Source organism: Meles meles, chromosome 6, assembly GCF_922984935.1.
Source record: "Meles meles chromosome 6, mMelMel3.1 paternal haplotype, whole genome shotgun sequence".
NCBI classification, from domain to species: Eukaryota; Metazoa; Chordata; class Mammalia; order Carnivora; family Mustelidae; genus Meles; species Meles meles.
The window spans coordinates 148,468,611-148,480,993 of NC_060071.1; the positions used below are offsets into that span (position 1 = coordinate 148,468,611).

The 12,383-nt window shown below is 53.8% G+C and overlaps 2 protein-coding genes across 4 annotated transcripts in view; one reads left to right on the plus strand and one right to left on the minus strand.

Moving 5' to 3' along the window:
- The window catches only part of ZNF839 (zinc finger protein 839), a 22,220-nt gene extending 14,771 nt beyond the window's left edge, over window positions 1–7,449 (plus strand). The window contains exons 8-10 of one of the 3 annotated variants that reach the window (XR_006818728.1): window positions 201–2,031; window positions 3,482–3,579; window positions 3,948–4,073. Coding sequence is in view for 1 of the 3 variants with exons in the window: in XM_046008763.1 (XP_045864719.1) it covers window positions 201–1,063 (863 nt within the window). In the remaining 2 variants the exon portion in view is untranslated. Of the gene's footprint in view, window positions 1–200; window positions 2,125–3,481 lie in introns of those variants that run through there. The other 2 variants (XR_006818727.1, XM_046008763.1) reach the window with 2 other exon arrangements.
- The window catches only part of LOC123944062 (cyclin dependent kinase 2 interacting protein), a 22,999-nt gene continuing 17,803 nt past the window's right edge, over window positions 7,188–12,383 (minus strand). The window contains exons 4-5 of the mRNA XM_046008764.1: window positions 9,558–9,687; window positions 7,188–7,665 (exon numbers count right to left, since the gene is read on the minus strand). Of these exons, the coding sequence (XP_045864720.1) occupies window positions 7,463–7,665; window positions 9,558–9,687 (333 nt within the window). The 3' untranslated portion in view covers window positions 7,188–7,462. The remainder of the gene's footprint in view (window positions 7,666–9,557; window positions 9,688–12,383) is intronic.

Below are 12,383 nucleotides of genomic sequence, written 5' to 3' on the forward strand. Positions count from 1 at the left end.
CCCCTCACCTGACGAGTCCGTGTCACTTCTTGCAGCCTCCTCCATATTTGGAAGCTGCCCGTCCCAAGGGCAAGGAGAGTCTAGGTTTCCATTTGTTTTGCCAGAAAATTCGCTTGGATTAGCCTGTTTGGGACAGAGAGTGCGGTGAGCAGGCCGTGCCACGGTACACGTATGCTCACCTGTTTTTCTGAACCATTTAGGTTGTGCCCCTCACGTAAGTGGGAACAGCTCTTACGACTCAGCAGAAAGCCACACGACGCCAGTTCCTGAGCGTGACAGAAGCGCGTGGCCTGCAGACCGGCAGCGCAGAGCCCTTGCTGACTTGGAGGCCAAGAGTGGGTCTACATATCAGCACGTCGGCAGGCCGAGTCTTTGTCCTCCGTTAGAAGGGCCCAGGACTCAGACGCGGGGACAGGTGGCAGCGTTCCCTGAGGAGAATGTTCCAGAACACTCTGTAGCCTGGAAGGTGGGGGACAGCCTCGGGCCCCAGGCTCTCTGCGGCACCTTGACATCCACTGGAGGAGGAGACTCCCTGCCACCTTCTGGGTCTGGAAGCCTCGAGATGCAGGACAACCCCCAGAGAGGCCAGTGGTCCAGTCCTAGCCACGTCCTGCTTATGGAGGACACAGGCCCTCCGCCGGCAAGGGTTCTGTCCACGGACACGGTGCCAGCTGACTGTGCCCACAGGACCGTGCGGGAACAGGGGCTGGGCCAGGCGGGGTCGCCGTCCTCCGACGGGGGTCAGGGAAGCCAGGCAGGGGATTTGCACCCCTTCCCCTGCGGGCCCGAGGCCTGTGCTGACCAGCGAGGACTGGAGAGTATTATTGCTGTGGGCGAAGCTGTGGCTTTTGAAATCACCCACGGGTGCCACGAGTTGTTGTCTCAGGGACAAGAACCGCTATTTATTCAGAGCCCCGATGGGCTTATCTTGTCCCATCCGGGATCCCTGGTGTCTGGGGAGGAGGACCTCGTCCTGGTGGCTGGTGCGGATGGGCCCGCCCTGCACACGGGTCCCCGGGAAGGGGCTCCCCCAGAAGGCACGGAGGCAGAGGCCGCACAGTGAAGTCGGACCGTGGTCCGGACGTGCGGGTATTTTAGCTGGAGAAGGTGTACTTGAAGTAATGTCTATTTTTCTATCGTGAATACGGGTGCAAATGAAAGTCTTATTTATAAAGATAATGTCTTTCTACTTGACTGTCTTCCTTCTGTGTCTCGCTTGCCTTCCTTCCGATGGCAGAGCAGCCGCCGGCCTGGGTTCCTCTGAGGAGCTAGTCCCTGGAGGCCCCTGACGACTGCCACTGGTAAAGGCATCGCCTCCTTCCTCGCCAGCCCTGCTCCCCCCAAATGGCGTCCCCTTCCCTCCTGGGCGATCTGCTGCTTTTCCACCACGTCTGGGTTTAGGAAATACATAACCAAGGCGCTGTTCTGGGCAGCACTGGGAGGTGGGAAAGAAAGTCGTTTCTGTTCGCGTGTCATGGGTGCAGGAAGCGGGACCCATGACGTCCGCAGCGGGGTGCTGCCGAGCTCAGCCCCGGTCCTCCCGTGTCTCCCCTGCAAGCCACCTGTCCACGGTTCCTTGTTGACTGTTCTCCTTGGCTTTGTCATGGGGAAGGAAGGACAGGGAAGGCCCTCTGTCCCTCTTCAAGCCAGCACAGGCGTCCTCTGCCCCCACTCGCAGGGGCTGTGGAGAGAGACCCCGAGCAGGCAGTGCTGGGATCCCAGCTGCACCCGCCGTGCCACGCTCCTCCCGGGGCCTGCCGTGGAGGCGCAGACTGTAGTCTCGGGCATTTTCCTGTCCTCTCGCTTGGTCTCAAAGCTGGATCCACACAACAGAAGGGCGGTGTCCTAGGACCTAGTGGCTACAGCAGAGAGCCAGCCATGGTGCCCCACGAGTGTCGGGCTCCCAGGGAAGGCAGTGGTACCCGCTGTGGACTCAGGGACACTTCTCAGGAGCCTGGAGTGAGTCGCATCCTGGGATCCTGGAGTGAGGAAAGAGCCTCCTGCCTGGGGATCATTCACGACCCTCATCAGGTGAGTCACACAACAAACCAAGCCAGGTCTGGACCCCTGCTCCGGTGTGGACCCAGGTCCTGTCAAATACAAGTTTGTTTTCTATTTACAGGACATTCCTGAACCCCCCAATACAGCTTAATTTCACCATGGTGGGTGTGTTGTTACAAACGGATGGTGGAGTAAAACCTCCTTGTTCCACTAAGCGGGAGGCGCTGACCGTGCGCCCGTGAATGTGACTTGTGCCCGTGGAGGGGCAGCAGCCGCCAGGACTGACGGAGATGCCTCCGTGCTGGACGTGCAGCATTTACAGGGTCCCTAGACAGATTTATAATACAGCTTCTGCCCCGCAGTGCTGTGCGAGCAGACACACCTTATTCCATACATAGCAAACGAAGAAAACTTCCTTTTTTTTTAATAAAGATTTTATTTATTTATTTATTTATTTGATAGATCACTAGTAGGCAGAGAGGCAGGCAGAGAGAGAGGAGGAAGCAGGCTCCCCATTCAGCAGAGAGCCCAATGCAGGGCTCCATCCCAGGACCCTGAGATCATGACCTGAGCTGAAGGCAGAGGCTTTAACCCACTGAGCCACCCAGGTGCCCCGAAAACTTCCTTTTGTTGTGAAGAATTTTCCTTTGTATACAGTCCATACACACACACACACACACACATATACATATTTTTAAAGATTTTATTTATTTGACAGAGAGAGATCACAAGTAGGCAGAGAGGCAGGCAGAGAGAGAGGGGGAAGCAGGCTCCCCGCTGAGCAGAGAGCCCGATGTGGGGCTCGATCCCAGGACCCTGAGGTCATGATCAGAGCCGAAGGCAGAAGCTTTAACCCACTGAGCCACCCAGGTACCCCCTATATATATATATATATATATATTTTTTTTTTTTAAAGGTTCTATTTCTCCACTTGTCATAGGGAGAGAGAGCACAAGCAGGGGGAGAGGCAGAGGCAGAAGCAGGCTTCCTGCTGAGCAGGGAGCCCGATGAGGGACTCAATCCTGGGACCCTGGGATCATGACCTGAGCTGAAAGCAAACGCTTAACCGACAGCCACCCGGGCGCCCCATATATAGTCCTTATAATTTGAGATACTCAAATTAGGGGCAGGAGTGAAGAGGCGTCAGGTCACAGACCCAGGGACACATACCCCCCAAGCAACTCCCATGGGGTGGCTGGTGTGGACTCCAGTGAGGACGTGTTTTCAGCATTTGTCATCTTTCCTGGCACTAAGTCCCTGTTCAACTACTGTCATTCCTAAGTGCAATGAAATAAAGTCCTTTATTTTTGTGTTCTCCGGAAAGTGCTGGGGCCCTGCAGCTGCCCCGCCAGGCTCATCCACGTTGGCTTCCCCAGGGGTCACGGGAGTGGGGAGAACTGAACCACAAGAGAGCCTGCAGGGGAGCTGGTCTTTAATGTCCTCTGAGGCCTACATTTTAAAGAATAATGTCTGTTTCCAGCTAGAGGATAATAACTGCGTCGTTTGAAATGCCAAAAGCTACCAGAAGTCCTGCCAAGCACGGCTGGCCCGACCTCAGCCCTCCGCCCCTACGCCAAGGTGAGCACTTTCTCCTTTTGGTGATTTACCTCCATGGGTCCAAGTTATGTCTCTCTCAAAGCTTTCTTGATTTATTCGTGTTCGATGGCATCGTGGGACATGGGACATGGCTTGCACACCTCCCCGCCCCCCCCCGCCCCCCGGGGGTGTCCCTGTATCTCAGGGAGGCATTAGGTCAGGATTTAGTGCTCATGTGAACTAGAAATATGGCTCATAGCTGAGTCTGCTGGCGTGCTGGGACGACTCTGACTTCCCGAAGCTTTGGTTTTTCCCGGAGAGAACCGCCTTGGGTTTCTTCATTTGCTTCATGTCTTGCTTGCTTTTCTGCCATTTGTCGTTTAAATTCTATTTATCTATTCACGAGACAGACATAGAGGGCGAAGCGGGACGTGGGACTCAATCCCAGGACCTCAGGATCACGACCCAAGCCGAAGGCAGATGCCCAACCGACTGAGCCACCCAGCGCCCCTCGGCCATTTGGTTTTTATTTTTAACAAGATTACGTGTGCATGTGGTTTAACGCGCCAGTTCCGAGACTCGTGCTTTAAAGGAGAAGCAGCCCCTCCCCTTCCTCTTCTCTCTGGTGAGCTGACGCTCGCACCTGTGGCTCCGGGATCGCCGCGCTGCCTCAGCTACCGCGTCCGCCACACCACGTGACTGGCGTCGTTTCCTGCATCCTCTTCGCCTGGCAGCCGCCTCCGGGTCTCGTAGCCGTGTCTTTGGCGGTTCTGCCGCGTCACTACGAGGCAGGCTAACACGGTCACTTCGTGACCACCGGCTCCCGGAGGCTGAAGGCACCCACGCCTCCCCGCCGCCATCACGGCCACCCTGGCGCACACTTGCCAGCCCTCGCGTCGGCGGGGATCCGCGGCGGCTCCTGCAGGGGCAGTGGGGTAAGCGGCTCGAGCCAGCCGGCGTTTTACTTCTCCCTCATCCTCGGCCGCTCGAGCGGCTCTGAGGGAAGGGCGGCTCTGAGGGAATAACGGCTCTGAGGGAAGGGCGGCTCTGAGGGAATAGCGGCTCTGAGGGAACGGCGGCTCTGAGGGAATAACGGCTCTGAGGGAACGGCGGCTCTGAGGGAATAACGGCTCTGAGGGAACGGCGGCTCTGAGGGAATAACGGCTCTGAGGGAACGGCGGCTCTGAGGGAACGGCGGCTCTGAGGGAACGGCGGCTCTGAGGGAACGGCGGCTCTGAGGGAATAACGGCTCTGAGGGAACGGCGGCTCTGAGGGAACGGCGCAGACTGGCAGTCCCGGAAGCAGCAGGGGCTCGCGGCGCCGTCACGGGCGCTGCAGACGCGAGGGCGCCGGCTCGCTGGGGGAGGGCCGTGTCCCAGCCGGCGCCGTTTCGCCGCGTCCTCACCGCTGGAGGGGCCCGGGGAACCCTCTGGAGCCTCTTTGGTAAGAGCGCGGGTCCCACGCATGGGGCTGCCCCACGTGTTGTGAGCCGTCTCCGCCGGGGTTAGGATTTCGACCTAGGAGTCTGGCGGGGTCATGTGGAGATCACAGCATCTCCAAGTGAACGTGAAGGCACTCGGGGACTTGAGTCGCTTTGCTGCAGAGGTGGCCCAGGCCCAGGTGGCTTCCTCACTTCTTGGAGGGAGGAGGAGACTCATCACCCTCGTGTCCGCTCCGTCCCCCAAGATGTGAGGGGCAGGAGGGGCACACCCGACTTTTGAGAACCAAATGCACATCTCAGTCACATGGCCACAGCTGGTGACAAAGAAGGTTCTAGAACCTATTAAGCTGGTAGCCATGTGCTAGCTAAAACCCAGATGAAGCAAAGAATACGGAAGGACTACCCGTGGTCTCTGCCAAACCCCTTCTCCCAGGACGGTTACAACATTTGTGGGTCGGTCTGGAGAGGCGGGAGTAACAGCTCTGGAACCTCACCAGCTTCAAACAATGGAGGTTTGTGTCTCCTCGTGCAACGTGTCCCTCACAGGCCGGGGGGACAGCACTGCCTCATCACAGCCGGGTCAGGAACCCAGTGGGGCAGCCACATCTCAAACTCTGCCAGTGGCCAACTTAGACAGAGGGAACCAAAGGGAGGGCTGCCCTCCGGTGGCCAGAACCTGCCCCGTGGTCACCCCCAATGGCAAGGGAACCAGAAGAACCAGCTTTCATGGGCCACAAAGGCAGGACTCCAGGAATACTTGGTGACCAGCGCGGACGGCTGACCCACTGTCAGGTCACGTTATTTAGGACGAGAAAGTGTGGTATGTTGTGACCACTTCGATGCTTTCATATAAGCTTTTGGGTTTCCTGGAAGCTGTTTTTTTTTCTCTTTTTTTCCTTTTAGTGAAAGGTACTTACCGTGAATTGCCCCCGGAACCCTTCCCCAGGCCTGTTTCTGTGGACTTGCCCTTTGCAAGCTCCTCGGCTACTTTGGCAAGACACCTGGAGGCAGAGAACGGTGTCAGCAGCCTCCTAGGTTGAGAAGCCTGTCGGCTCTCTGGAGACTTCACTGTTGTGTAGTGAGTGCAGAACTCAGCAAATTCAACCACCAGAGGGGTCTTCCTTTAATTTGATGCCTCTTCCATTTCGTGACGCATCTCTGGACCAATGCCACCGGATAATTTGTCCCTTAGCTCTTTTGTGTCTGCTTGTCCTTTGCAATGTCAACCCCTTTCATGGTCTCCCCTGGACCACTTGGGGATCTGGGGATAAAGTGTCAACCCATGGAATGTTCTAGAAAGGCCTGCTCACAGTATCAAGTCCTTCACTGCCTTTTTTTTTTTTTTAAAGTAAGCTGTACTCCCAGCATGGGGCCTGCACTCACAACCCCACGATCAAGAGTCGCACGCTCCACAGACTGAGCCAGCCAGGCGCCCTGAAGAGCATTTATTGTTTTAAGTACACCCGAAGCATAAAACTGCCAATGGATCTGGGGGCCCAGTCCTGCCCACTGCCTCTGGGGCTCCTGACAACAGCCTGCCAGGCAGGGTGGCCTGGAGCAGAACACCCTTTCCACCACGTGCTGACCGTGCTAACCGCAGGCTTCCTGGCTGCGAGATGTGTGAGGGGCGGCCTTTAGGGTAGTGAGCCATCAGCAAGTGCCCAGGGGCAGAGGAAGGAGACGCTAGGAAGTGTTGCCTTTCAGTGCTTTCTGACACGTCACTTTGCACAGCGAGGTAGGCTCACGTTCTCCCAAACGAAATCCCTGTCGTCTACGGTCTTTACTGGAACGTTTGCCTCTTTCCCTGGTGCTGGGACGCTGCAGTCTCCATGAGAGGAGGGCCACATCCTGGGTCACGGACCCCCATCCATGCTGTAGCACCAAGTTCCTCACAGTTCTGCGGGAAGCCAAGGGTGGACTCGAGCCCCCAGGGTTGGGCTGCGGACATTGTCAGACCCTCGCGCTTGTGCCTGGAAGAATCCCGTGGCCTGTCCCATCCTCAGTCTGCAAACACAGGCGATACTGGAGGTAGTTTTCACGAGCCGGTCTCTCTTTGTTAGCTCTGTGGGGCTCTACATGTCAGCTGAATTACAAGACCAACGTCAGGTCAGAGAAATTTAAATAACGGATAGGTACAAAGTAAAAAATACCGAACCAGGGGTTTTCTATATAAATATGGCTAATTGACAAAAACGAGATGACACAGTCATCCTGGTAGGGAACTCCTTTATTTCACACGAAGTCCTCTTGGGTGACAGGTTCACAACAGGTGCGGATGACATGGTGGGGAGGACGGCTCCCAGCAGTCTGGTGTTGGGACAGGCCACGGGGAGCCACTAAAGTGATCCAGTCTGGAAGACACTAAGGCCGGAGGGCGGCCGCGCCACAGCACTGGGTCTTACGTGAAAGACCGTCCATCACGGGAGCCACAGAAGCAGCCGGGGGTCTGGAGCCTGGGGGCTCAGGCCAGGCCGTGCCGTGAGGTCACAGGGCCCGGTGCCCCGTTTCAAGCAGCATGCTTTCCAGAAGCAGCGTGCTGTTGGTCTCCACATAGGGCTGGTGCAGCCATATCGATAGGTAGCTCAGGGTGAGGTCGTGGTCCGCGGCGTGTGCAAGCTCTTCCGTGACCGTGCGCTTCAGGAGAAGCTCCTTCTGGTACATGTCGCACAGCTTGCGGGAGACTTCGTCTGAAACGAACGAGACTCTCTCTTTAGAGACACAAAGCCACAGAACCACTCCTGCCTGGGGGTGGGTGCCACTTTGGAAAGCTTCTTGTTGAAAACTAGACTCGGCCACAGCGTGGAGGTGAAGGAGGACCGGGTAGGTCTGCCTCACTCGGGCTCGTACCCATCAGTAGGGTTAGTGGGCATGATAAGGGCCGTGAAATTAATGGGTAAGTCTAGCCTCTGCTCAACTCTTTGGTCCTGCGATGATTATAAACAGTAGGTTTACCTCAAACTGACAGTATTCCAATAACACATTACATCAAATGGTTTTACCCTTTTCTTCCTTATTTAAAAGTGAGGTTTCAGGGCATCTGGGTGGCTCAGTGGGTTAAAGCCTCTGCCTTCGGCCCAGGTCATGATCTCAGGGTCCTGGGATCAAGCCCCGTGTCAGGCTCTCTGCTCAGCAGGGTGCCTGCTTCCTCCTCTCTCTCTGCCTGTCTCTCTGCCTACTTGTGATCTCTGTCTGTCAAATAAATAAATAAAATCTTAAAAAAAATGTGAGTTCTCAAATCGGTAACAAATAACTAGGCCCTTCTTTTGAACTAACAAAGCTAATGGTAACTCTGAGGGGTGCCGGGGTGGCTCAGTCGGTTGAGCGTCCGACTCTTGATTTTAGCTTAGGTCACAATCTCAGGGTCATGGGATCAAGCTCCATGTCAGGCTCTGGACTCAGCAGGGAGTCTGCTTCTCTCTCTCTCCCTCAGCCCCTTCCCCTGCTTTCACGTGCATGCTCGCTTTCTAAAATAAATAAATCTTAAAAAAAAAAAAAAAGTAACCCTGATCTTGTAGAACTTAAGTAATGAATTCCATGTTCCCAGAACATTCCATGTTCTTCTTTTGGGGGGTTGAACTGACCTCAGTTTATCTTTTTTTTTTTTTTTTCCCCAATGCTGGGCTTGAATTCATGACCCTGAGATCAAGACCTGAGCTGAAATCAAGAGTTGGAGGCTTAAGTGACTGAACCACCCAGGTGCCCCAAAACCTATTTTTCTGAAAAAGAAAAAAAAAAAAATCTGTCTCCGCAAAGGCAAGTGGAATTCGTTCTGGCCTTTTTTTTTTTTTTTTTAAGGTTATGTACTTATTTTTTTAAGTAATCTCTGTGCCCAACATAAGGATTGAACTCATGACCCCAAGATCGAAAGTCATAGGTTCTATGGACTGAGCCAGCTGGGCGCCTTGACCACTTGGTTTTAAAGGGCTAATAAGGGGGCGCCTGGGTGGCTCAGTGGGTTAAGCTTCTGCCTTCGGCTCAGGTCATGGTCCCAGGGTCCTAAGGTCCTGGGATCAAGCCCTGCATTGGGCTCTCTGCTCAGCAGGGAGTCTGCTTCCCTCCCCTGCCTCACTGCTTGCATCTCTGCCTACTTGTGATCCCTGTCTGTCAAATAAATAAATAAAATCTTTAAAAAGATAATAATAAAGGGCTAATAAGGGCACCTTGCTTCATGTGTCTCTAATTACATTTAATATTCTTTGCTGATTATTATTTTTTTTTTTTTTTAATTTGACAGAGAGAGATCGCAAGTAGACAGAGAGGCAGGCAGAGAGAGAGAGGGAAGCAGGCTCGCCGCCGAGCAGAGAGCCCGATGCGGGACTCGATCCCAGGACCCTGAGATCATGACCTGAGCCGAAGGCAGCGGCTCAACCCACTGAGCCACCCAGGCGCCCCTTCTTTGCTGATTATTAGAGGCAAGAAGAAAGGCCCATTTTAAGATGCCCCCAATCTCCTTTCCTTCCAATGGATCCTCTCAAATTGAATTTCAGACTCTGTTAGGTCCTTCAAGTACCATGTCTCAAGAACACTAATGCTCTCATAATTTCTACTCCTGAGAATCAGTGCAGAGAGAACTACTTACAGAAATGGGCTGTGGGCCATGTGTGAAATAGGGGGGTGCGAGGCCTCCCATCCCGGTAATGGTAGTTCTCTAGCTCACAAACCCCCTTGGTGGTTGAGGACAGCTTTTCCATTTTCATCTGTATTTTGGCCTGAAAAGATATTAATTGGGAATATGAGAACCTTATTTGAAGTCTACTGCAGTCTTAGATTCAGTAACTGTAAGCTTTCGAAGCTAAGAGGCAGAAGTCCGCTGAGATCCAAGTCCAATAACTCAACAATGTTCACTCCACGCGCCGCACATTTCCAGGCAGCGGGAGGCAGACAGTGGCTACGATCTCATTAACTCGGATTACTTCAGAAAAAAGCCCTGGCTTTCCGGGCTGGAGAGGGAAAGCTTGCTGAGTCCCACTTCCCTAAGATTTCTGAAGGCGCTAATGTTTTAGCCCCGAGACCTGGAGGAATCAAAAGGCAGGCTCTGGGGCGCTTGGGTGGCTCAGTGGGTTAAAGCCTCTGCCTTCGGCTCAGGTCATGATCCCAGTGTCCTGGGATCGAGCCCCGCATCGGGCTCTCTGCACCTCAGGGAGCCTGCTTCCTCCTCTCTCTCTGCCTGCCTCTCTGCCTGCCTCTCTGCCTGCTTGTGCTCTCTGTCTCTCAAATAAATAAATAAAATCTTAAAAAAAAAAAAAAGGCAGGCTCTGCTTTGACAGGATGACAGGAGAAAGGGTATTAGATGAGTTCCTTTCTGATTTTACGAACTGCCTCTGAGTTTACTGAAACCTCGAGGCTTGGTTTCCTTATCTGTGAAACGGTAGTCATGAAAGGCAGCCCTGCACACCTGATACAGGAAGTGGGGAGAGCGGACACTGATGATGCCTCAGGGTGGGGTGGCCTCTGCAGGAAGCCCAGCCACTGCAGGCGACATGGACACCATCCCTGCTGCACAGACAAGCCAGCACAGACCTCTCTGACAAACTGCTTACATGGCGGCGAGAAGGACGCGGTACTTCTGAAGTACCCGTTGGTGCTGTGGAAGGATTTGTTACATACGGGGGCCAAGTAACTAAGATTTTAGACTTCAGCAGCACAGACCCACTAAAACCACATTTCTGGCCCCTACGTATACTTAACCCCATGTGCACAGGCATGAGTGCACAGAGATCTAGAAATTGTCAAAATCTGAATTCCTTACACTCGGCCCTTCAGCCACTCTCCAATTATGCCGGATGTGGCGTGAGCTAAGTTCAGCTAACACTGATTTTTAAGGGACTGTGCTCCTTTCCCCAATCTTTTTAGGTTTGATCTTTCACATGGCCCCACCCCAAAAGGTAGGACTCAGCATTTCTGCATTATAGCTGAGACAATTCTCAGGGCAGCTGAGCTAGGGAAGGTGAAAGCCAGCACCCCTGCACCACACTTCCTGACCCACGTCTCTTGGCATGCCATCCCACGTCCTCTGCATCCTGCCACCTAATTCAAAGAAAAGCTTATAAATGATCGGGAGAGCAAGGAAAATCCTAGAGGCCGGACACCGGCCGGCAGTGCCATGCACAGCTTGGTCATCAACAGAGACAGAGACCATGCATGGTGGGCAGCCCTGAGCTGGCAAGGCACACACGGAGGTGCCCACTCCCAGCGCAACCTCAGAACACCTCCTCCCACAGAACAAACTGCAAAACGTTCGTCCACGTTAGGGAAATGGTGCCTCAAAGCCCCCTGCCACAGTCAAATTCATCAAAGACACTTAAAGCCAAGTCTGGGAAATCATTCTCTCTGAAAGCTAGAGAACAGGACAAATAATATGAAAAGCTTATTCCGTTAACTTCTGGTTTTGAACACAGAACGAGAACTTCTTTCCAAACCACAAAAAATAGAATAAATTCCCTAGAGCAGAGGACTTCAGTGCCTGACAGCTGGCACCCAGACCTTGTTTCTAAAACTATCCTCCAATCAGAGAAACGAGGGCTCCTTGGGGAAATGGCTGATCGGAGGCAGGAAATACACAAGATGCGCCTAGAACGTCTTGAAATGCTAGGAAGCAAGGACGTGTTCAAAAAAACCCAAACCAAAAACTCACAATGCTGGAAGCGTGTCAAGGGGACACAGGAGCCAACAGAACTCCTACCAAAGCAGGGACAGTCTGAGGACAAGATAAAGCAGTACTCTCTGATGGCCCAAGGTGAAGAACAAGTAACCATGAGTCCCCGCTGCCAGAAATGAGTGGTCCAGGAATTCACAGGCGGGGGACGAGACACGATTTACGTAATGTTCTGCCCTCGAGGAGGAGGGGCAGAACTTCCCTCTCCCCCAGCTTGGGCTGTGTGGACAGTGGGAAAGGAGCTCCTTTTACAGAGAAACCTGACAGCCAGGTGGTCAAGGTCAACACCCAGAGCAATGGGCGTGGTTACAGTCCATGCCCTTGATGGGACCTGATGAGACCTCGTCTCTGCAGTCTCCCTGGAAAAACCCATGACCCTGGCCAAATCATGAGAAGGTCATCAGACAGACCCCAAGTGAGGGGCAGCTGCAAAATGCCTGACCTGTTGTCCTCAAAATTGTCACTGTTAGAAAAAACAAGGGAAGTCCACGACACTGTGGCGGCCCCAAGGAGCCAAAGCAGACGTGGTGACTACATTCACTGTGGCGTCCGGGGTGGAGAGAGGGCAGTGGGGAAAAAGGAAGGAAATGTGACTAGTTCATTCAGTAACAGCGTGTCAGTACTGCCTCACGAATTACGACGGCCGTGGCGTTCAAATTTATGATTCAGAGGATGGGCACGTCTGAAAGGAGGTGTGGGCTGGGGGTGGTTTACGCAAACTCTCCGTTCCTCCCGCTCAAACTTGAATAA